At 44.7% G+C, this 24,906-nt stretch overlaps 4 protein-coding genes across 4 annotated transcripts; 3 read left to right on the top strand and 1 right to left on the bottom strand.

Annotated features, from left to right (window-relative positions):
* The first annotated feature begins 924 nt into the window (after nucleotides 1-924).
* On the top strand, nucleotides 925-3,420 carry Ddx1 (ATP-dependent RNA helicase Ddx1). The gene is made up of 3 exons (XM_065221826.1): nucleotides 925-1,028; nucleotides 1,095-2,801; nucleotides 2,936-3,420. The coding sequence occupies exons 1-3, from the start codon at nucleotides 1,013-1,015 to the stop codon at nucleotides 3,397-3,399; spliced, it is 2,187 nt and encodes a 728-aa protein (XP_065077898.1). The 5' UTR covers nucleotides 925-1,012; the 3' UTR covers nucleotides 3,400-3,420.
* Nucleotides 3,421-3,656: 236 nt separating this feature from the next.
* Vha14-1 (V-type proton ATPase subunit Vha14-1) lies at nucleotides 3,657-4,586 on the bottom strand. Its single transcript, XM_065221825.1, has 5 exons — nucleotides 4,509-4,586; nucleotides 4,372-4,442; nucleotides 4,172-4,253; nucleotides 3,868-4,073; nucleotides 3,657-3,798 (listed from the first exon to the last, which is right to left on the bottom strand). Exons 2-5 carry the CDS (start codon nucleotides 4,423-4,425, stop codon nucleotides 3,757-3,759), a joined length of 384 nt encoding a protein of 127 aa, XP_065077897.1. The 5' UTR covers nucleotides 4,426-4,442; nucleotides 4,509-4,586; the 3' UTR covers nucleotides 3,657-3,756.
* A 162-nt stretch (nucleotides 4,587-4,748) lies between these two features.
* On the top strand, nucleotides 4,749-14,182 carry LOC135701192 (RNA-binding motif protein, X-linked 2). The gene is made up of 2 exons (XM_065221954.1): nucleotides 4,749-4,841; nucleotides 13,760-14,182. Exons 1-2 carry the CDS (start codon nucleotides 4,828-4,830, stop codon nucleotides 14,160-14,162), a joined length of 417 nt encoding a protein of 138 aa, XP_065078026.1. The 5' UTR covers nucleotides 4,749-4,827; the 3' UTR covers nucleotides 14,163-14,182.
* A 9,030-nt stretch (nucleotides 14,183-23,212) lies between these two features.
* Nucleotides 23,213-24,634, top strand: LOC135701098 (odorant receptor 63a-like). The gene is made up of 5 exons (XM_065221805.1): nucleotides 23,213-23,622; nucleotides 23,682-24,041; nucleotides 24,102-24,201; nucleotides 24,259-24,507; nucleotides 24,581-24,634. Exons 1-5 carry the CDS (start codon nucleotides 23,213-23,215, stop codon nucleotides 24,632-24,634), a joined length of 1,173 nt encoding a protein of 390 aa, XP_065077877.1.
* Nucleotides 24,635-24,906: the final 272 nt, after the last annotated feature.

The raw sequence follows: 24,906 nt of genomic DNA, 5'->3' as shown, positions 1-24,906 counted from the left end.
CAAGATTTAAAGCAAAATAATAACTTCACTGTTTGACACTAAACTGACAAAATGACAGCTCGCTCCCATACAAAGTGACACCGAGGGGCGCTAATAAGGTGATTTTTGCAAAATTAATCGTTGTTATTTAAAATAGTTCCAGTCTACCAAAATTGATGAAATTTTGGGCTTGGGTTCCATTTTTAATGCAGATTACGAATATGCATTTACCTCAATACCCTTAAAGAACCCAATTGATGGTTAGGCGCTTCTTATGGTTATTGTTTATGCGGGTATATTCATCACATTGATGTGAGCTCCGCCGAAATGCGTGATTGTTGAACCAGTCTCTGGCTTAAAGCCTCTACACTAAAGCTAACCCACACGGTAAGAAATATTGTCAATACCGAGGTCAATACTTACAAGTATTGACAATCATATTGATGATGTGAATACAGAAATATTGTCAACACTGGTGTATTGACGCCAATATAGAATGTATTGACAATACGATTATTGTCAATACAAACAGTCGTGTACGGTCCACTTAATACAATTCCACACATTTTTATTGAAGAATTTCCATGTGAAATTTCACATGCTTTTCATGTGACCACACATAAACAGAATCCACCCAGAAGCACACATGAAATTTATGATTAAAATGAATAGTATGTGTGGTTACACATGGCCTTTATGTATACACATATTGGTTGATCACATTGCAAAAATTCATGTGTGGGACACATAAAAACAACCTTTGAAGTTTTATAAGTGTATAATAAATAAAAACTTTTGTTTTTTTTTGGGATAACATCATAGCGTTACTCTTGTTACATTCTATCAAACAATTTGACATCACATGTTCCTGATTGCGGCCCTGATAACAGAATAGCTCATTTTTATTTACAAGTTTTATGGTCGGCTTTCTGATTGAAAAATTCCGGAAAAATTGTGAAATTACTCTGCAAATTCAGTAAAAAACGCACCGCTCATTACGGTACCCGGTGAACTCAACCATTCCCCAGCGAAAATGACTGCTTTCGAAGGTAAGTTTAAAGCCAAAACTGCATTATTAAATGATTTTTACACATCGTGGTTCTGCTCCCATTTAGAGTTCGGCGTAATGTCGGAGATTGGCAGTGCGATCGACGAAATGGAATGGATGCTACCGACGGACGTACAGGCGGAAGCAATCCCGTTGATTCTGGGCGGTGGGGATGTGCTGATGGCAGCGGAGACCGGCAGTGGCAAGACGGGTGCGTTCTGTTTGCCCATTCTGCAGATTGTTTGGGAAACGTTACGAGATATTCGTGATGGAAAGGCTGGAAAACCGGTAGGACATAAGACAAAACCATGGACTCTCTCCTATACGGATCGGGGTCATGCAATGGCGGTGACCCCGGATGGAATGCGCTGTCAGTCGCGGGAGTTTAAGGAATGGCACGGATCCCGAGCGACCACTGGAGTGCGTGGTAAGGGCAAGTACTACTACGAGGCTACGGTCACGGACGAGGGACTGTGCCGTGTGGGATGGAGTACGGAACATGCGAGCTTGGATCTGGGAACGGACAAGTTTGGATTTGGATTCGGCGGGACCGGAAAGAAGTCCAATAGTAAGCAGTTTGATAGCTATGGAGAGGCATTCGGAAAGATGGACACGATCGGGTGTATGCTGGATTTGGACCGCGGAGAGATCAGTTTCGCGAAGAACGGAACGATGCTGGGATTGGCGTTCAAGATCAACGATGGAAATTTGAAGAACTCAAGTTTCTACCCAGCGGTGGTACTGAAGAATGCCGAAATGTCCTTTAACTTTGGCGAAACGGATTTCAAGTATGCCATTCCGGATGGATTCGTTGCGGTTTGCAAGGTGCCACATGACAACTTGGCGGTTAATCCGAATACGGGAGGCGATAGTGCTTCGCAGGATTCGAAACCGAAGCCGAATGCACCGCAAGCGATCGTGATTGAACCATCCAGAGAGTTGGCAGAACAGACATTCAATCAGATTCAGAAGTTCAAAAAACATCTCAAAGATCCGGAAGTTCGAGAATTGCTGGTGATCGGAGGAGTTAGCATCAAGGATCAGATGGAGGTGCTGCAGCGTGGTGTGGATATTATTGTAGCAACTCCGGGTCGATTGGAGGATTTGATAAGCAATGGGTATGTGTTGTTGAGTGGCTGCCGCTTCTTCGTGTTGGATGAAGCTGACGGTTTGCTGAAGCAGGGTTACACGGAGCTGATCGAACGATTGCATAAGCAAATTCCAAAAATTACAGCCGATGGCCATCGACTGCAGATGGTTGTTTGCAGTGCCACCTTGCATTCATTCGAAGTCAAGAAGCTAGCCGAACGGCTGATGCATTTCCCTACTTGGGTAGACTTGAAGGGAGAGGACGCCGTTCCGGAAACAGTCCATCACGTAGTTTGCATGGTTGATCCGCAGAAGGACAACGGTTGGCAATCGTTGCGACAGCACATTCAGACCGATGGGGTTCACGCCAAGGATAACGTTCGCCCGGGGTCCAATACGGCCGAAACCCTATCCGAAGCGATCAAAATGCTCAAGGGAGAGTACACGCTGAATGCAATCAATGAGCACAACATGGACCGGGCGATCATATTCTGCCGCACTAAGCTTGACTGTGACAACATGGAACGCTATCTGCGGCAGGTTGGCGGCAACAAGTACTCGTGCGTTTGTCTGCACGGCGACCGGAAACCCCAGGAGCGGAAAGCCAATTTGGAGAAGTTCAAGAACAAGCAGGTCAAGTTCCTTATCTGCACGGACGTGGCGGCGCGTGGATTGGATGTTTCTGGTAAGTGGTAGGCTTAAGTAAATTTGATGCATTTCTATTGCCTTTTGGATGTTTAGCATATATGTAGGTGTTGATCGATAAGCTTTGCTGCAATTATCTGAACAACGGTTAATTGTTTTGATAATTTTCCTCAGGCCTTCCGTTCATAATCAACGTAACACTGCCGGATGAGAAGAGCAACTACGTGCATCGGATTGGTCGCGTTGGCCGTGCCGAGCGTATGGGTCTGGCCATCTCGTTGGTATCAACCGTACCGGAAAAGGTCTGGTACCATGGTCAGTGGTGTAGTTCACGTGGTAAGAGCTGCTGGAATACCAATCTCACCGATGTGAAGGGATGCTGCATGTGGTACGATGAGAAGATGTACCTGGCGGAAATCGAAGACCACCTGAACGTGACCATCCAGCAGATCGACAAGAACTTGAAGGTTCCGTTGAATGATTTCGATGGTAAGGTGACCTACGGTGAGAAACGAAAGAACACCGGCACCGGTTACAAGGATCACGTGGAACAGCTGACACCGGTTGTCAAGGAACTGGCCAACCTGGAACGCGAAGCGCAGAATCTTTTCCTAAAGCGATCCATGATGGTTAAGTAAATATTTAAGGTATGCATTCTACTTTATCACCCTTATTCTGTATTTCGTTTCGAACGAAATTCTCATACAAAAAAATATTTTTTTGTATGAGAATTTCGTTCGAAACGAAATACAGAATAGGGGTGTATATCTTCGTCTCATTGTAATACATACTACTCTCTCATAATCTAGAAAGGTTCTTTTGCGTACATCTCCGTTACTAGAAAAGTGAGAAATCCGTGTTTCGAAAATCAGTGAATCCAAACGCTTACATCTAATACACCATTACATGGAATGATTTTATTGATCTAAACAGTTACACTTGAACCGAAAAATAAGCAACAAACAGCGATCAGCTTAATACCATTGGGGAAGATCTTAACCACGGTTGGCAATCAAATCATCTGGGCTGAACATGCCCTGTAGAGAAAGGATAAAATTCAAAATATAATTCCACAGGAATTCAAATTGCACCATCAAAACACATACCTTAGCACGTCGCAGGATCGAATCCTTGGTCGCGTCATACGGGTGGTCCTTGGAAGGAATCTCCAGCACGGCCGGGGTCGGCGAAGTGTGCGCATCGATCACGTGACGGATCATTTCCGCGTAGTTCTGGTTGATCAGGATGATGTCGATGTCGTCACGCTTGATGAAGCGCTTAAAGCAATCCTCGATCTCGCTGACGGCAGTGTCTGTGGCAAATCGGGGGAATTCAATTGTTTAGAACCAAGCTAACGAACTAGTTTGAGAGATGATCCATAGGAGATAGCCAAATCCGATGTAAACTTACTCTTATCACAAACCATGAAATTGGGGTGACGGTTTTTATTGATCTCACCAATGCCTCCCAGCAGAAAACCAACGCAAGTGTCCTGAAATAAAATCCAATTTAACGATTTGTTTCCTAAATCATAAAATCTACTACGCAAGTCCCCCATTCTGGTGAAAACGCAGACTCTAAAAATCATAAATCCACCTATCTCAACCTACCTCATCGCCGATGACGGAAATGAGCTTTCCCTTTACAGCGGATAATAGAGCCATATTGAATGAACGGTTTCCTGTGAAGAACAAGGGAAAATATCGATAAAAATTCACAAATTTCACTAAAAATCAACCCAAACTACCTGCAGACTGCTTGCTCAAGAACAAGGAAAATATGTCACCTGATCAAAAATTAATCATCTGAGAACAGTTACTGTCAGTCTATTTGTTGGCGTTACGGGTGTTAGCTAGATTTGACAGTCGAAAGTTTGTAACCGCGCCATGTCGATGCATTCTGCAACACGGTTCAATTTGTTTCAAAAAACAAACACAATCGGGCGATTGTCTAGGAGCTACGCCGCTTACAACTTCGTATTTTTCATTAAATAATTAGAATTATATAGTTAAGTGGACTTCCCCTTTTTGTGCCATTGCGGTGCCTTTATCAGTGATTATTTTAAGATGAATCCCATGACGTAAGTAATATTTTAATCCAACCAATGTGATTGCTTCTGGGATCACGATTCGCTACGCTGCACAGTGGAACCATTCTAAAAAAAGACGGTCAAAACTCTCCCCACAGTTCCCGATGTTTTAGTGTTTAGGTGTCTTCGAAGAAGTTTCTTGAAATATTATTCTGCATCTTTTGAAATATGCACTTGAATTTTCATTAAGGTAGTATTACGGTTAGAAAAACTAACTTTTTGTAATTACAAGATGATACACTTATAAAATTTCAAAGATTGTTTTTATGTGTCCCACACAGGATTTTTTACAATGTGATCAACAAATGATATTTATGTGTCGGACACATACTTAATATGTGTACCCATAAAAGCCATATGTAACCACACATGCTATTCATTTGACTCATAAATTTCATGTGGGCTTCTGGGTGGATTCTGTTTATGTGTGGTCACATGAAAATCATGTGGAATTTCACATGGAAATTCGTCAATAAAAATGTGTGGAATTTTAAGAAACTTTGCTAAAGACACCGAGTTTCTACATCATAATTATTGCGATATATAATTGGATTACTGTCAGGACTACCTTAAAATCGATGTTTTAACTTGTTTGTATCATATATCTTGACTAATCGATTCGACATGTTCTACAGAAATTTTCAATATCGAAATACACTATTTTTCTGAAGACAGAAGCAATGTATATCGCTTTATTTGCTTTGTAAAGCGGTTTTAAGGAAAATAATTTGCAATTTTGCAATTAAAACTTCTCTGAAGATGGCAGTTCTGGCAGCCAAAATTAGCATTTTTTTTTGATCAAGCATAATATCGAAGAAATCATAACAAGAAGACTGGCAACTTTGCCAGAATCTAAGCGACAGATACAATAGCGCTGCGATTGAGCGAAGGTGGAAGCAACGCATAGAAAAATGAGCAAATACACAAACCTTTCTTCTGAGGATGTTATCTTTGCTTTCAAATTCGTTCCATGTATTTGCCTTTGAGCGACAGATGACGCAATTGTACCTGTATCATAGCGAGTTGCCAGTCTTCTTGATATGTTGTCTTCGATAATACGAAGCATTAGTATACCAAAATCATTTTTTATATATTTATTAAGGAGACTTTCAGCCCTGGGCTAGTTCGTCTCCGAAACCAAAATCATGGTCGAGTCTCGAGAATTCACATAAAAAAGTAGAAGGGTCTGTGCCTAGGGGCACGAACGGAAGCTTGACGTAGGACCGCTAGTGGACGGAATTAATGTGAACATTTAGTTCTTTTAATTGATCAATCATCAATTATCTTAACTCTTTCCGTTTTTTTATTTGTAAGCGTATCAAATTTGTAGTATTTATTTCAAAGAGAAAGTTGATGAAGAGAATCCAAGGGACTGTCAACTTGAGTATTTTCGATTTATCTACCCGACTTTGTTATTTATGAATTTTTAAGATTTGTGCATTTTGGTATTAAAGTGTATTCAATTCACCCCTCACAGGATTTCATTCCGAATTATATGAATGGGGCGGGGCGGAAATTATCGTTTGTGCAGAATATGTAAAAAAGGAGGGACTTCGAGAGATTGAATTCGTGAGGGCTAATTTTCTCACAAATTTGATTTTATTGGCTTTCTGGGGACTGAATATACACCCAAAGCGAGCTATTTCCACTTCTCTCAAATTCTATTTGGATTTTTAACACTTCCTACCAGCGTGTTCTGGAAAATGGTCGGACGATGATTAATCTCACCAATACATTCGGGCCTACAATTCCACACCTTAAATAGAGACCAGATTGAGCCTTGATAGCTAGCTGCTTGCGGGAACTGATGACATTGACCAATGTCCAAATAATACTCTTTAACAAATTTTAGGTGGCCCTGAAAAGGACCGTTTTGTAGTGATGGTTGAGTAATTCTGAGCTTGGTGTTCAACACGGATGAGGCTGTCGAGCTGTATGTCGTTTGGAGCGAGGGTGACACGCTTGGCATAGATGACCGACCCGCAGCAACTCACGAAGAGCTACTGATTCCGATCCATAGCATAGCGGTGCAGCTTCTTCCTCCTTTAATGGTTGCTTATGTGGGCTCTGCAGCTCGCTGCTTGCAGGCAGCCTTTCGTTGTTACTGGAGAAACATTTTCAACGCCACACGCCGAAAGCACTGCTACTGCTGCTACTAATTTCGACGACCGAACACCACCACACAGTGGTGTGTTCGTTGGGAGCGTGTGGTTCTGAGTATGGCGATGAGTGTGCAAAATATTACGCAGTATTCGCACGCACCCGAGGATCGGATGCGAATGCCACTTCGACTTGTTTCGTCTACTTACTACTCTCTGACGACTGTGCTGGGGAAGCAGCATATGCATGTAGGTAATTGGTGGATTTGTTAGTTAATTCGACGCTTTTGGGCAATGCTGGACATTTACCAGTTTTTCAATAGTTTCTTGTTGAAAATCAACATTTGGAAGCATTGTTATCGATGCGTAGCCATATTTCTGATCGATTGGTGATAAAGTTATTGAAATTGGACCAGGGGCAGCTGAGTTATTAACGTTCAAAATCTTTCTTAATTTGTTACATGTTCCATTTTCGGTTTTCACAAAGTGTACCCCCAAATAGAAATCAAAGACGTAGTCCTACGTCAAAAATCATCGGATTTAATAAAACGATTGTTCTGTTAAGGAAGAGCGTAACCCTAATAAAATTTGTATGGTTATTTTGCTTAATGACGTGTTCGGTTATCATCCAAACCATGTATGGAATAGTTATATCATTCAGGTATGATATTTTTTTATTAGGGAAGGACGATCCTAAAAGAAAATTTTCGTAGATGCTTCTGAAGTTGCTGAACGTAGCTTCTAAATGATGAAAGTAGCTTCTTGAAGAAGCTTATCCAGCTTTCCATGCTCGGTAATGGCAGCCTGTTTGTATGAATAAATGTATCCTTCACTGTGCTTTTTGGCCCTATCCAGCGGATTTTGATCCCTCCCTTTCCATCTCCCAGAAACAGAAGAAAATGGAACAACATACGCCCTCCAGTTACTGTCAAAAAGCACAGTGAAGGATACATTTATAATAAATGATTTATTCATACAAACAGGCCGCCATTACCGAGCATGGAAAGCTGGATAGGAAGAGCATCGCATCGAACAGTCCAAGAAAGAATGAGCGAAGTAGCAATAGTAAAATTAAGTTTATTTCTTCATTCCTTTATTTAACGTTGGTCTCTCAAGCACCAACGGACATCGATTGCCATCCATTGACCACAATCGAATGTGTAGGAAGGCAGCTTCCACACCTGCATAGTATATCGCGGCGATTCAAATACACGGTTTTACTTCTATTTCGAAGGAAAACGTGACCAGAGATTTTTATGCCTCAGAAAAATCCCACCAACATATGTTAGATCGCTTTTTCAAGGAGGAGCTTTCATAACCCTGAGAGAAGGCTGAAAGGTCTGTAGCTGGAAGGAGATGAAGGATCCGTCCCAAGTTTCCGGATGGGTATGACTTTAACTAACTTCCAGCACGAGGGGAAGTAGCCAAGCCTAAGGTAATCATAGAATCTAGAACTCAAATGTTTGAGCTCTAGATTCAAGATGTTGTTGAAACCTTCAGTTAGTCAGCTGAAATCTCTGAAACTTCGCGGAAGTTGTCGGGAATGGAATGGAGGTTGGCTGCATTTTCAGCAACAGCAGCCTCATGTGGACTAATCATGTTTTGCCGAGATTATGGAAGTTGATGAAGTGTTGGCCAATCACAGTAGCCTTCTCAACAGGAGTTATCATCGGGACGATTCAGTGGAACCAGTGTTTAGCTTCCAAGGCAGGCTTTGCACAATCTGGGAGAGAACGGATCTTATTGGCAAAATCGTTATATCTGAAATCCACCATCCTGGCCTGAATGATCTTTGTTACTCGATTTCAATTGGTCTTCAAGTTAGGCAGACCAGTACGCTGGTACTGCCTATGAATAGTGTTACGGAGTCTAATGAGGTCTTTAGTATGGCTGTCAAGGTTCAGAGTGTTACTCACTAAAGCCCTACAGTAAAAGTATGGACGACTGTCACCACAAAACTGAAAAAAGCTGTTCCAATCGAGCAAAGCGGTGCATTTTGACGGTTCGATTGGAACAACTTTTGACAGACGTCCATACTTTTACTGTAGGGCTTTATTACTCACCTGTCTGGGTACTGGCACGTGTTGTTCCCTGACCAGGGAAATCGCCTCCTCGATGGTACACTCAAAAAATTCCACACGTCATCATCATGTGTCTCACACTTAATTTTGCGCTTATTGTGAAACACATCCATTTCATGTGTGAATCTTATGCTATGAACCATGCCTGAACACTATGGATTTGAATTGTGACAAACTTGGATTCTATGTGCCTCATATGGTGATATCAATAGCTTTGCACATCATAGTTCAATATTCTACTTTATCGACTTCTACTTTACCGACTCTAAAAATGAATCAACTAATATATAAACAAAACTACCAGAGGCCAGAGCTTACACATGTCTTTTTAATGGGTCTGATTTGGGATTCGATCATGGACTGTTGGAGTGTGGTGCTGCCGGAATCTTCGTTCAATCTCACTGTGCCACGGTTGTTCTCATATATGAGGCGGGTTGATAGGATGAAGTCACAACTCTTGTTTTCGATGTTTACCTTTCTGAGCAAGCAATTCACATCGTATTTAAATGCAAAACACTTTAAATCCATCTGTTTTGAACAGTAATGTGATTCAATGTGCAATACACTTGAATAGATAGTGAAAGATTTTCAACATTTCAAAGTTTGAAACACTTTAAATTAACGTGTATGACACATTGAACCAAGGTGATATACACATAAAGTAAATGTGATTGTGCATTTAAAAAATCAAGTTTTTAAACACTTCGATCGAACGTGTGGCATTTTTTGAGTGTATGTAGACATCTTAATATTCTTAATCAACCGATGCATCGCCGCAGTGTTGAAACAGCTGGCTGGCATGCCGCCATGTTATTGAAACCAACATCTGAAACGTCACAATTCCAGTGTGAACTGCAAAAATGGCGTGACTGAATTGTCTTATTTTTATCAAATGAAATTATTTTCCCTTTTATGCCATATAAATGGTTGACTTCGTGGAAGAAAATCAGAAAATAATATTTTATGAGTCCTAAGTTTATTTTTCACAAAATGTAAGCAAAAATATTAAGAATATCCATAATATCAGTCACGCCTTTTTTGAAATTCTGGCTTGAATCTTCTATTTGTTTACAAATTATGAGCTGTCAGTGGGGCCCGCAATTCGCGGGTCCGCAGCGATGTTAGCTCTTTTCAAGGCAAGGCAAACAAGATAGGGATGCCAGGTACCTGTGTTGAAACCGTTCGCAGTTGACACGATGTTAGTTGCGCCGGAAAACTTCAAATCAGTTCACGGAGGATTCTCCCTCAAGTCCGACCTGAGTTCCTGGAAGGCAACTGGTTGCGATATGTGGGCCATGTTGCTGATGTAGATGTCAATGTTGGCGTGAGAACCGGACCGACTCAGTCGGGCGGGACCAGACTAAAGATGTTGTAGTTGTGCTTCTTGAAGGTCATTGTTCAGGATGATTGCATATTAGTTGCGCCGACTGTTGACCCAAGCTTGATGTTTGGCGTTTAGGTTGCCAGCGATGATGTATTTTTGCCGCCGTCGAGTCAGCTTGATGATATCTCGTCGAAGGTCCGCTACCGTCCAATCCCTGTTGTTGACTTGTCTGGGCCAGTAAGTCGCAATGATGGTGATGTAGCCAAGCGATGTTCCAACCTCAACCCCGATGGCTTCGATAATTTTGAGTTGAATATTCGGCAGCAGGTGGCAGTTGATGTTGCACCTCACAGCAACGGCTACTCCCCCTCCTCTTGCACTGGTTCTGTCGAGTCTCAAGAGCCGAAAGTCCGATAGGTGCACGATGATGGGTTTCGGTGAGTTCGATATGCTTGTTCTTCAACGAACAAGCGTTCCAATTTACAATCTTTGTAACTTCACGGTCCATAGATAGTGACGAGGGACAGGGAAGCATGAAGCTGCTCAGATCGGGTCTTGCAAATGCGCAGGATGATGATGACCTCTGCCACGAGTGTTACCAGTTCCTCCGAGGTAAACGGGGAATCTTCAACGGACTCATCTGACACAGCACTGGCATACGATAAACCATGGGCAGTTTAGGGACCTTGGTTCAGCTAGGCCGCTGAAGCAGTGAGGCGATACTGTTTAGAACGACGACCGGGGGTTGCTTGCTCTGTTGGAGAATGCCCAGCTAACCCGAATAAATTTGTTATGGTTATTTTGCTACGATTGCGTACGATTGTTGCGGTGGCTACCGGTCTGGTTGCCTGTTTGCGCCTTTTGGCGAATATTAATTAGGGAAAATGCAGGTAATGTCGGCCTAAGTGTCCCTAATTTGGGCCCATACATAAATTCAGCAATCGACTAAATTTTCAATAGCGACCAAAAATATCCATTAGTAACGTCACAATAACGCGTTCATCTAGATGAAATTGATAAATAGCTGATTTTTAGCGATGGGCCCAATCTTAGATCCATAGGCCAACATTAGAGGCATTTCCCCTATTTCCGCTCGCTTTGGGCAGTAGCGGCTGGAGGCACGGTGCTTTCCACCGCAGTTGGCACTCTTCGGTTCATTAGATTGACCACAGGAAGCTGTCGCGTGGGTCCCTCCACACTTGTCACAGCGTGGCTTCGGCCATTTTTCGAGCCATGGCCTTGAGAGAAGCAGTTCATGCACTGTGTTACATCACGGTGTCGAGGTCTATACGACTGACTAGAGATAATGACCTGAAACAGATCCCGGATGTTGTCCTTCATCCCAGCAAGTGTGGTGAAGCCCTTCGTAAAGCGGACCAGGAATAACTGGTCCCGGTAGCTGACAAAAAACCATTACATCGCCATCGTCAATTTCTAACATTCGTTGCGATGTTCATGAACAGAGGATGATAGGAAACGGAACTAACATTCATTGTAATAGATTTTTGGTTTGCGTGTATGTATAACCGAACAACTCGAGAAAGCGAGCGGGAATCCGAACTCCGAACCGAATGAACTGCTTGACGATCAAGTGAAAAACTTTTTTTACTTTACATGATCTTTATTCCTTGTATTTGTGTGGTTTACAAGTATGAATTATCAAGTGACACAAATGCGTCTTTACAGTTCCTAGTCCTATCAGGCCTATTTAGAGAATGCCCACCTTGGTGGGATTGGTTTGTTTGAAATTGGAAAAAAGAGACTACTTATAACTAATTTTTACAACTACAACTGCTATATGCAAATTGCTTATCAAAGCATGTTCTGGTGTGTTGCATTTTTGCACAAATCTAGTTTTAATTTCATCAATCTTTGAATATACTATGGGAACGTTCGCCTCTTGGTGGAGGTCTGAAATTCTTGTGTCGAAGGGACGATCAAGGACCATCCTCAGCACGCTATTATGAGCGACCTGGATTTTGTTCCTATGAGTTTGTGCACATGATTCCCACACCGGAGCTGCGTAGAGGATCGCAGGTGCTATGATTTGTTTGTAGATAGCCAGTTTGTTCATCCTTGAGAGGCGCTATCTACGATAAATCAGTGGATACAGACATGTAACCAAGGCAGAACACTTAACTACGGTTTTCTCTACGTAAAGGAACTTTTCATTGACCAACATCCCGAGATAGATTACTTTAGCAGACCACTCAACCCTTGTCTCCTTTTTCCTTTATTTAACGTCGGTCTCTGTTCCGCAATCTAGTGCCAATCACCGACGGACATCGATTGCCATCCATTGACGGCAATCGAATGTGCAGGAAGGCAGCTTCCACACCTGCGTAGGATATCGCACCCATTCACAATTCACAACACACATGGGCCGGGACCAACGGCTTTGCTTCCCTTCCGAAGGAAGACGTGACCAGAGATTTTTATGCCTCAGAAAAATCGGAAAAATCCCACCGACCACGGCTGGGGATTGAACCCAGACCCATTGGGGTGTTATAAAGCAGTCACGCTTACCACTACACCACCGGCGCCGGCTTACTCAACCCTTGTGCCATCCATGATTACAGTACAAGATGGAGGCGGTTTTAGTTTGGGCGATTGCCGATTGAGGTTTAGAGGCATTGATTTTAGTTTTCCACATGGTGGCATAATCAGCAAAGGCTTCAAGGCATCGTTGAAATTTGTTATTTCGCGAGGTATCATCTGCGAACAGAAAAAATACGCAACCGTCTCCGAGGGGAGGAATGTCGGAAGTGTAGATGCTGTAAAGCAGAGGGCCCAACAGACTTCCTTGCGAAACACCTGATGGGATGGAAAACGTGTTTGAAAGACAACCATTTAACGATACATTAAACGACCTTTGCTGGAGGGTGATTTTAACCAGATGTAATGGGAAGTTGAAGTTACAAAGCTTATACACATGTCCGTCATGCCAGACATTGTAAAACGTCTTTTCAACGTTTAGCAAGGCCGTGGCTGTGGACTTGGATACAGCTCTGTTACTTCGGATGTTATTCATCACGCGTATTAGCTGGTGATTAGTGGAGTGCCCCTTCCTGAACCCGAACTGTTCCTCGACAAACTTGAGATTGAGTTTCTCGAAGAATTTGCTCAGCGCTGAAAAAAGGCTGATTGGTCTGTAGCTTGAAGAAAATGTTGGATCCCTACCGGGTTTGCGGATTGGTATTATTTTTGCTACCTTCCATATGCTTGGAAAGTAGCGCAGCCCCAAGCATCTGTTAAAAATAGCGGTCAAATAGACTGCTGAGTCTCTTCAAAATTAAAAGTTGAATATGCCGTCAAACACGATAGTCTTCATATTCTTGGTTTATTTCAGCGCTGAGTATATCTGTTGTAGTATTTTAATTTCACATCCTCTATTCCCCACTTTAGCAACATGAAAAATGTGCTCAAGCTGAGCGAGCAGGACCTAAAGTACGGAGGTAAAAACTCCTGGCACGAGCAGTACAAGGACAGTGCATGGATATTCGTCGGTGGCCTACCGTCCGAGCTGACCGAAGGTGACCTGTTGGCGGTATTTTCCCAGTACGGGGAAATTGTCAACATCAATCTGGTGCGGGACCGGAAAACGGGCAAATCGAAAGGATTCAGTTTCATCTGCTTTGAGGACCAGCGGTCCACAGTGCTGACGGTAGACAACATGAACGGTATCAAACTGCTGGGGAGAACGTTGCGGGTGGATCACGTGTCGGACTACAAACCACCCAAGGATGACAAAGCGGATGAAGAAACGAAACGGCTGTACATGGAAGGGTGTGCTCCGAAATACAGCTAGGTAAATGAGTAATAAATTATTCTTTTGTACATATATTGTTTGCTCGATATATTTATATATCACATCCTGGAATTTAATTTCGAATTTCAATATGAACCAACACATCAGTCCACACCGTTCGACGAGTGCGAGCAATTTAGTACTACTGTGTTACCTGTCTTATGAATTTAGACCTATTACGGGTAAGTTTCTGAAGTTTTTTTGGCGGAAACCCCGATAGTTTCAAAAACTTTGAACAATTATTTATTTAAATTTGTATATTTCCTAATCAGATTTTAAATCTTGAGATTTAAATAAAAATCTATGCCGTCGCCCGTCACCATTTGCAAGAGAGTTCGTGGGGCAATACCAGGCGGCATTCATGGGTGCCCGCGCTACCACGGACCAAATTTTCGCGATTCGGCAGGTTCTGCAGAAATGCCGCGAATACAACGTGCCCAAACATTATTTGTTCATCGATTTGAAATCCGCATACTACACAATCGATCGAGATCAGCTATGTCAGATTATGCACGAGTACGGATTTCCGAATAAACTGACGCGATTGGTCAAGGCGACGATTGATCGAGTGATGTGCGTTGTTCGAGTATCGGGACACTCTCGAGTTCCTTTGAATCTCGAAGGGGGTTACGGCAAGGTGATGGACTTTCGTGTCTGCTATTCAACATCGCGTTAGAAGGTGTGATCAGAAGAGCTGGGATAGACACGAGTGGCACGATCTCTAGGAAGTCCATCCAGCTTCTTGGCTTCGCCGATGACATCGACATCATGGTACAGAACTTTGAGACGATGGCGGAAGCTAGACGGATTGGACTTGCCAACGCATTGAAGACAATATACATGAGAGGAAGAGGTTCTAGGGAAGACAATGTTAGCCTCCCACCCCGAGTTCAGATTGACGGTGACGAAATCGAGGTGGTCGATGAGTTCGTGTATTAGGGCTCACTGGTGACCGCCGAAAAGGATACCAGCAGAGAAATTCAAAGACGCATTATGGCAGAGAATCGAGCCTATTTTAGACTCCGGAGGACGCTCCGGGCGAATAAAATTCGCCGCCGCACGAAGTTGACTGTCTACAAGACGCGGATTAGACCGGTGGTCCTATACGGCCACGAGACCTGAAGGTGTTGCGTACCATCTACGGTGGAGTGCAGATGGATGACGGAACGTGGAGGAGGCGAATGAACCACGAATTGCACCAGCTGCTGGGAGAACCATCCATCGTCCACATTGCAAAAATTGGGCGGCTACGGTGGGTTGGGCACGTCGTAAGAATGCCGCACGACGACCCAGTGAAAATGGTTCTAGAAAGCGACCCAACAGGCTGGCGAAGTGTGGTCATGGATCGAGTAGAGTTGAGACGACTTCTTCGGACAGCAGAGGACAACAAGGCCTTAGCCTGATTGGTAAGGTAAGTAAGACTTCAATCTTCTTTCCTTTATTTAACGTCGGTCTCTGTTCCGCAATCTAGTGCCAATCACCGACGGACATCGATTGCCATCCATTGACGGCAATCGAATGTGCAGGAAGGCAGCTTCAACACACATGGGCCAGGACCAACGGCTTTACTGCCCTTCCGAAGGAAGACGTGACCAGAGATTTTTATACCTCAGAAAAATCCCACTGACCTCGGCTGGGATTGAACCCAGACCCATTGGGGTGTTAGAAAGCAGTCACGCTTACCACTACAAAACCGGCGCCGGCTGAAGTAAGACTTCAATGAACAGCGATAAAATAAAATAAAAGTAGAAGGGTCTGTGCCTAGGGGCACGAACGGAAGCTTGACGTAGGACCGCTAGTGGACGGAATAAATGTGAAGAGCATTTAGTTCTTTTAATTGATCAATTATCTATTATCTCAACTCTTTCCGTTTTTGAATTGTAGGCGTATCAAATTTGTAGTAATTTTTTTCAAAGAGAAAGTTGATTAAGAGAATCAATCAAAATCACTTGCACCCCTGCTTTTAAGTTTGGTTACAAGATTACAACTCTGGAGAGCATTTTGTGTGGTCGTTGGAGGCTTGTGGTTCTGAATATGGACAAACAAGCACAGATAAATTCTATTCCAACTCTTTACTGATTTAAGCTTGATGGCCCTGAAAAGGGCCGTTTTTATTGAAGACGACATCCATGGCCACTTACGCTTGGCGTGTTTAGTGTAGGTGACAGCATACGGACCTCATTTTCCAGGAACACCTTCAGCACACCTCGTAGATCAGACCGGAGATACGTTTGACACTACCACGGCGAGCCAGACGAACGATGGCGGTTATCTCGAAGAACTTTGCGATGACGCTTGGTGCCTCCTTTACCAGACCTTTTCCTCCTTTGCCACGACCAGTCAATTGTTGCTTGTTAGATGTGAAGGAGTGGACTAGCCACCACCCTCCTACTGCTGCTATTGCTGTTCACCACGCCGTCCGGAGCGAAAATGAGTTAATGCCAGTTTCCAGTTTAAATGATCTTTATTTTAGTTTAACTTGGACGATTACCATATAAATTTTTACTAAGTGATTTAATTGCTTTCTTCATCTTTAGGTATGGGCAAAATTCAAAATTTTGTTTTACAGAATTAGTCCTAGACTTAGTACACGGTCGACCACCTTGGTGGGATTGGTTTGTTTTGTTTTTAGAATTTGAAGAGAAACTACTTAATACTACTATTGACAGCTTAAAACTAACCTACTCAACTATATACACTTAACCTACTATGTACAAATTGCTTATTAAAGCATGTTCAGAAAGATTGCATTTTTGAATAAATTTAGTTGTCATATCATCAATTTTGGAATCTACTTTGGGAATTTCTGCCTCTTGATGGAGGTCTGCTATTCTTGTGTCGAATGGACGATCTAGGATCATCCTCAACACTCTATTCTGTGCAACCTGGATTTTGTTCCCGTGGGTCTGAGCGCACGATTCCCACACCGGGGCGGCATAGAAGATCGCGGGGGCTATGATCTGTTTGTAGACAGCCAGTTTGTTTTGCCTTGAGAGGCGGGATCTGCGGCAAATGAGCGGATACAAACACCTAACCAAGGCGGAGCACTTAACTAGGGTTTTCTCTATGTGCGAGCGGAACAGGAGCTTCTCATCGAACAACATCCCGAGATAAGTAACATCAGTGGACCACTCGACCCTTGTACCATCCATTATTACGGTACAGGAGGGAGACGGTTTAAGTTTTAATGATTGTCTGTGAAGGAACATGATCGCTTGGGTTTTCGAGGCGTTGATTTTGATTTTCCACGTGGTGGCATAATCAGTAAAGGTGTCAAGGCATCGTTGGAGCTTGTTCGTAATTTCACGAGGCATCCTACCCTTGACGGCTATCGCGGTGTCATCTGCGAACAGAAAGAACACGCAACCGTCTCCTAGAGGAGGGATGTCCGACGTGTAGATGCTGTAAAGCAGTGGTCCCAGCAGACTCCCTTGCGGAACACCTGCTGGGATCGGAAATTGTCCCGAAAGGGAACTATTCAACGACACCCTGAACGACCTTTGCTGGAGATAGTTACGGGTGATTTTCACAAGGTATGGTGGAAAGTTGGAGTTACAAAGCTTGTATATAAGTCCGTCGTGCCAGACATTGTCAAACGCCTTTTCGACGTCTAACAAGGCCATGGCTGTGGACTTGGATACAGCTTTGTTACTTCGGATGTTATTCATCACCCGCACTAGCTGATGATTGGTGGAATGCCCCTTGCGGAACCCGAACTGTTCCGGAAGAAGAATGTCATGTTCCTCCACAAACTTGTTTAGTCGGCTGAGGATCAATTTTTCGAACAGCTTGCTCAGCGCTGAGAGCAGGCTAATCGGTCTGTAGCTTGACGGTAGTGAAGGGTCTTTCCCAGGTTTGCGGATCGGGATGATTTTTGCCACCTTCCAGATGCTTGGAAAGTAGTGCAGCTCCAAGCATCTGTTGAGGATGGCAGCCAGCAGCGAGTGCACCCTCGCGCTGAGATTTTTCAACTCTAGGTTGAATATTCCGTCAAACCCGGGAGCCTTCATGTTCGTACTGTGTTTCAGCGCTGAGCAAATTTGTTCCTCTGTAATCCGTTCTTCTGGAGGGACGGCACAAGGGGAGGCATCTAACGTCTGGACGCACTGCACAACCTGGTTCTCGAGTGGACTTGGGATTGTAGAGCCAAGCAAATGCGATTGGGCAATGTGCTCCCCAATTGCATTGGCCTTCTCTTCGTTGGTGATAAGCCGTTCGTCATTGACTCTAAGTGGTGGAATGGGCTTGGGGTGAGACTTCAGCACCTTGGCAACCTTCCAGAATGGTCTGGAACGGTCGTCCAGGTTCTGAACGAGCCGCCCGAAACTCTCGTTCCGGATTGAGACCATTCTGGAAGCGATCTGCCGATTCAGATCGACCATTTCGTATTTACGCTGCAGATCCCCAGTCCGCTGAAACTGGCGTCTACGAACATTTCTGAGCCGAATCAAAAGTTTGGTGTGGGAATCAATTGCTTGAAACTTACCCCTCACAGGAACTCGTCGAACGCACTCTTCGTCAGCCACGGATATGGCTTGATGGAGACCCTCCAGGGCCCGGTCGATGTCCTCCACTGTGTCGAGCGGTGGGTTGTCGTCGATGTGGCGGTCGACCACGCGTCGAAACTGGACCCAGTTGACTCGATGGTAGTCCTTCCGCAGGCACGGTGCAGGGGCCACGTTGTAGCCCAGTTCGGTCAGCACCGGTTGGTGGTCCGAACTCAGGTCGTTGATGGCAACCGGCTTGGCTAATCCGGTGTTTGCCAAGAACAGGTCCAGCGTCGATGGGTTGCCCGCCGGTGATGTGAAGGTTGGTTCGTCCGGAAACCAGACGGAATAGAGACCATGCTGGGAATGGTCGAATAGCAGGCGGCCGTTCTGGTTCTGCTGGTAGTTCCGCCAGGCCTCGTGCCGGGCGTTCAGGTCCCCTCCGATTACGAAGCGGGCATTGGTGCGGGTTATGATGGCAAGGTCGTTCTTGAACTGCTGTGCTGTACCATTGCTAACGGTACATTGCCGGGGGCAGTAGGCGGCGATGAACCGGACGTTTCCGGTCGATGTTTCCACCTCTATGCCGACGGCCTCGATGATGGAAGTGCGGTAGTGGGGTAGGGTGCAGTACTTGATGCCTTTCTTGATGATGACTGCGACACCGCCCCCCCTGGAGCTGGTGCGATCAAGCCGGACAATGCTGTGGTCGGGCAGCCAGAAGCTGTCACCGGTCTTGAGGTGGGTCTCGGTGAGAAGGCCCACGTCGATGTCGTGCTTGCGGAGGAAGTCTGCAAGCTCAATGTTTTTCGCCCCTACGGAGCGAGCGTTCCAGTTGGCGATCTTTATGGGTTCACGGTCCATAATTAGCGACGAAGGAGATGATAGCTTGGAGCTGTTGTGTTCTTGTTGCGCAGGTGCGCTTGATGATGATGGCCTGGGCCAACAGTGTGACGATCTCATCCGTTGACAGCGGAGAATCGTCTGTAGCTTCACCGGTTGTACCGGCCAATCCCGGAGCAGGGGGATCCGTCGATGGCCCGGAGGCTTGACCGGGTACTGCAGCGGCAGCCAACTGTTGGTTGAGCGGGAGCGGCGGCAACACTGGAATTGGCCGTGATTGGACCGGTGATAACGGAGGAAAGTTCTGCGCGTTGTTTTCTGGAACCTTCTTGCGACCGGGCTGGCTGTTGGACGAGGCCTTCTTCCGGATCTCGGCGTATTCGGCCCGCTTCGGACAGGCCTTACTCGTGGCCTTGTGGGCGGCACCGCAGTTGGCGCATGTGGGAGTGGCTTCCTCGATGCTGTCGCAGTTGTCGATCTTGTGGTTTTTGCCGCATTTGATGCAGCGGCAGGCCATGCGGCAATTCCTGGTGCCGTGCCCGAACAATAGGCAGTTCGAGCACTGAGTGACGCCACGGTGGGTGGGTTTATACCGCTCCCACTTCACTACGATGTGGAACAGTGTGCGTGTCGTCTGGAGATCCTTCACGGTTGTGGAGTTCTTCTCCAGATGGACCAGGTAGAGCTGGTCACGATACTTGATGGCCTTGCTGCGGGTCATCTTGTGGACTTCGACCGGCTTGAGGCCGTTCGCCTTAATCTCGTCCATTAAGGTGGTGGTGTCCATGTCGTGGAGCCCGCGCAGCACCACTTTCAGCGGCTTGGTGGCCTCGATGTCGTGGGAGAAGTACTCCAGCTTCATTCTGTCCAAGAGGGCCTGAACTGCGTTGAAGTGTTTTTCGGCCGGGACCATCAGTTTGTAGCCTTCCGTGCACCGTTGAATGGTGCAGCGAAGGCCCTGCTTAATGTAGAAATCCAGCTGCTCCCATAGCCCGGGAGGGAAGCCCTTCACATAGAAGGGTGGCAACTTAACTTTTTTCGGCACCGTCTCAGGGTCCGACTGCGGCTGGGCTCCGTTCTGCAGGGCGGAGAACGGATTGTTGCTCAGCAGCTTTTTTGCTGCTGATACGGTGGCACTGCTGTCTTCAGGTCTGGGTCGTTTAGTTCCGGGAGGCCCCGGCTGCCGTTCCACAACGCCTGTCGGGATGGGCAATGGGGTTTTCTTCTGCTTCTTCTGGGCTGGCTCGGTGGTCGCGCCGTCTCCTGGGAGAGTCTGTTTTCCCGGTAAACCGGCACTCGCGTTACCGCGCGATTTCTTACCCATGGCTGGGTCAGCGAGAGCGTCACTACACAACGCGGAGCTAATTCGACTTGCGAACGAACGAACGAAACTAGAGAGAATTCAAATCGACTGAACTGCTCAACAGTCTGGCAGCGAATGATTTTTGAGCTGATGAGTTAATGCCATACAGCAACTATCTTTTATATCTTTTCAGGTTAAAGCAGAATGATGTGCAACCAAATGGTATAAAAGCTATAAAGACTCCTCCCATTATGAGTAGTTTGCTATCAAGTAGCGACACTGGCTCTTTTCCTTTTGTGTACACGGTGAATGATAACGACCAAATTGAATTTAGTTCACTCATAATCGCCAAAAGTGCAGGAACTCACCGATGAGTAAATTTGTGAGAAAATTGACGAAAATTTTATTCAGTCTCGGAGTAGTACCAATAGACTGAGTGAATCCAATCTTTACTTTTCTCAAATTCGGGAATTTTTCCCTGGAAAATCCTGGGAAAACATGAGGCAAATTTACTCATCGCTGAGTTCCTGCACTTTATTTCTTATTTCTGAGATAGCTAAACTCAAATTTGGGCTGTTCTCATTCGCCGTGATATCACCTTGAAAGATATAGCCGCCGGTGGTTAGCGTGATAACCTCTCACCCCAGCAGGCCTGGGTCCAATCTCAGTCGGCGCCACCGGCATGTTCTGAAGCATAGCATATCTGATCCCACCTTCCTTCGGGAAGTAAAGCCGTTGGTCCCCTGTTCATGAGTTGATGGGTCGATATGTAGGGTCCAGGTGTGGGAGCTGCCTCCCTGGCGTCGGTAGCATTGGAGCTCAGTACGGAAAACAAATCTCGCGTCACTTTTCAATAGGTCCTATCTACATTGATCGATTCTCTTCATCGACACTTTCTTTCGTAAATAACTCGGCTTCACAAGTGTTTCCTGCCGTCTTCGTCGAATTAGATGCTAGATTGTTGCTTCTTCCATCGAAAATATCCGGCCGTGGCGATTCAAAGTTGATCAAGGTTGATCAAAATAATGTGTACCCCTGCTGCCAGTTTGATTACATGAGCATTTTGTGTGGTTGTTGGTTCTGAATATGGACAAACAGGCAGATGAATTCTATTCCTTCTCTTTACTGTAATAAGCTTGGTGGCCCTGAAAAGAGCCGTTTTGTTGCCAAAGTTGGTGATGATTTAACTTCCGAAACCAAACAGAGTGCGTCACTTCAAAACGTAAATGACATCCATGGCCACTTACGCTTGACGTGTTTAGTAACGGTGACAGCATCACGGATCTCATTTTTCAGGAACACCTTCAACACACTTCGTAAATCAGACCGGAGATACGTCAGACACCGCCACGACGAGAAGAATTTGCGTTTGGTTCTGAATATGACGATGAGTGTGCAAAATATTACGCAATTCCATCCTCCCTATTCGTACGCGCCCGAGGATTGGAGGCGAATGCCACTTCGACTTGTTTCGTCTACTTACTACTCTCTGACGACTGTGCTGGGGAAGCAGCATATGCATGTACGTAATTGGTGGATTTGTTAATTATTTCGACGCTTTTGGACAATGCTGAACATTTACCAGTTTTTCAATAGTTTCTTGTTGAAAATGAACATTCGGAAGCATTGTTATCGATGCGTAGCCATATTTCTGATCGATTGGTGATAAAATTATTGAAATTGGCCAGGGACAGCTGAGTTATTAACGTTCAAAATCTTTCTTAATTTGTTACATGTTCCTTTTTCTGTTTTCTCAAAGTGTACCCCCATATAGAAATCAAAGACGTAGTCCTACGTCAAAATTATTTATTTGTTTGAACAGATCCTGAATTTACATCTCGTTTAAACGCTATGTTTCTGCAAATGTCTAGTATAAGAATTTAATTAACCACACTACCGTTCATACTGGCGACAACGATCTGATGAGACTACGAAACCCCATCCCCAAGACAATGTATCCTTCTAAGCCGTGAACAATGAATTATCGGCTCCGTAAAACTAACGCGATTGAGCCTTCCAAATAACCGTTCTAGATAAAAAAAAGCTTAATATTTATGATCTGCTGCGATTGATATCACGTCAAACTTTAAATAAAATAGGCATTTCCAGTTACGTCCTAGCATTTTTCTCATGGTCATCCGTAATTGTTTCAATATAAAGCAAATAATCAATCTACATTGTATCACATGAACTCATCGTGCAAACAAACATGAATACCTACTTCAATCGAGTTTGTATTTCACACGCAATAATAGCGCCAAATTGATCAATTTAGCCCTAGTTGGTAAATTACGCTGACGCAATTTCACACAGCTGTTAACCTGTGCAGCTTTTCCCATATACACCTTTCTTCAATATTATATAAAGGATACACCCCGTCTTCGGTCAATTTAAGTAGTCCCTTCCGGTGTTTTACGATGGGTCTCCTGTCCTGGATTTCCAACTTCCTACGAGCCACCACACCGAACTATCACGGCACGTTCGCAGTGTTCCGGGTCTTCATGTTGATTTGTGGTGTAAACTTCTTCGATGACGACTTCATGGTAGGCCCGGTAAATGTGATCCGCTTTATGGGCCCTCTTCTGTCCGGTGTCTTTAGCGTGGTGGCTTGCTTCATTCACATGTTTCGCTACCTGGAGGACGTTGATACCATCATACTGAGCTTGGCCGCGTTGTTTTCCGCCTTAGAAGTGTTGATTAAGATCGGAGGAATGGCATACAAACGCAAGATGGGTGCCGCATTGATGAACACCATCTTGAACGATCGTAGCTACAACGAGGGAGCTGTCGAAATAGCCGCCTTCCTCAAGTACCACACTCTTGCCAGGTGCGATGATCTAGTGTTGCGTCATCATATTCCAAGAAGTTGACGGATATCTATTTCAGAACATTGATGTACATCACGATAGTTTCGTATCCATTTACGGCGTTGATGCTGCTGTCCTACCCTATAATTGCCGGAAAAGAGGACGAATACATACTACCAGTTGGGTATTCAATTCCGTTCATCAGCTACAAACAACATCCCTGGTACGAGATCGACTATCTCATCATCACCATACAGATGATCTGGTGTGCGCTGGCATTCGTTGGAATCGATGGCCCGTTCTACCTGTACGTGTGCTATGCGACCTGCAAGCTGGAGATTTTGAAGAGCTACGTTGAGAAGATCGGTCAAACCGATGACGTCGAAGAGCAGAGAAGTTTGATGAAGAAGATCATTGGAATGCATACACACGTGTTGGAGTGATTGTCATAAAGTCTAAATGTAACGCCTGAAACTCATGTCTCAACATCTTGTTACAGATTTCTTAGGGACTGCTCCGAGTTTTACAAGGAGATTTATTTGGGCCAAGTTCTATTCTCCATTGCTCATATTTGCGTTTCGCTGTTCCATGTTCAACTAGTAAGTGCATCAACCAAGATCCTTTCGATATTCACTAACCTACTTTCAATCTGAAAGAAACTGAAAAATAGCTCCTACGGAATGCTCGCCACCAACGTGGCCAAGATGTGGATATTCTGCTACTGTGGAGAACTGGTCGTTACCAAATCGAACGAAGTGTCCGTGGCCATGTATTCCAACCGTTGGTATGAACTTTGGCGCAAGCAGGATTTGAAAACGGTTCAGTTCATGCTGGCCAATGCACAGCAGTACGTGGGCTTCTCAATTGGAGGCTTTGGATTTTTGTCTTACGACATGTTTGCCGAGGTAACCGGATGATTTCATAAACGTCCACGTCTGAACGGGAAACAAATATAATGCAGGTTTTATTGCTTTTTAGATAATGAAAACCGCCTACAGCTGCAACGCATTCTTGCATAACATGTTGAATTAGAAGGATGGTAGAATACAAGCAGCTTGTGAAAACCTCCATTACGTACACTCAAGGGCGTAGCCAGGTTTCGAGCTAGGGAGGGGCGAAAAAAAATTTACTATGGAAAATTTGGCCGAATGCCATTTCACCGAACGCTATTTCCCCGAAAGCCTTTGTGTTGCTGAGTTTAGGGGGGCAGTTGCCCCCCCCCCCCTCTGGCTACGCCTATGCGTACACTGAACCAAGAAATCTTATAAAATTTATTAAAAACATCACATAGCTTCACCTTCACA

The sequence above is a fragment of the Ochlerotatus camptorhynchus genome, unplaced genomic scaffold (genome assembly GCF_037179485.1).
Source record: "Ochlerotatus camptorhynchus isolate MF236.1 unplaced genomic scaffold, CSIRO-AGI_Acam_v1.1 ptg000150l, whole genome shotgun sequence".
In the NCBI taxonomy this organism is placed as follows: domain Eukaryota; kingdom Metazoa; phylum Arthropoda; class Insecta; order Diptera; family Culicidae; genus Ochlerotatus; species Ochlerotatus camptorhynchus.
This window is presented reverse-complemented; position numbering and strand designations above follow the sequence as displayed.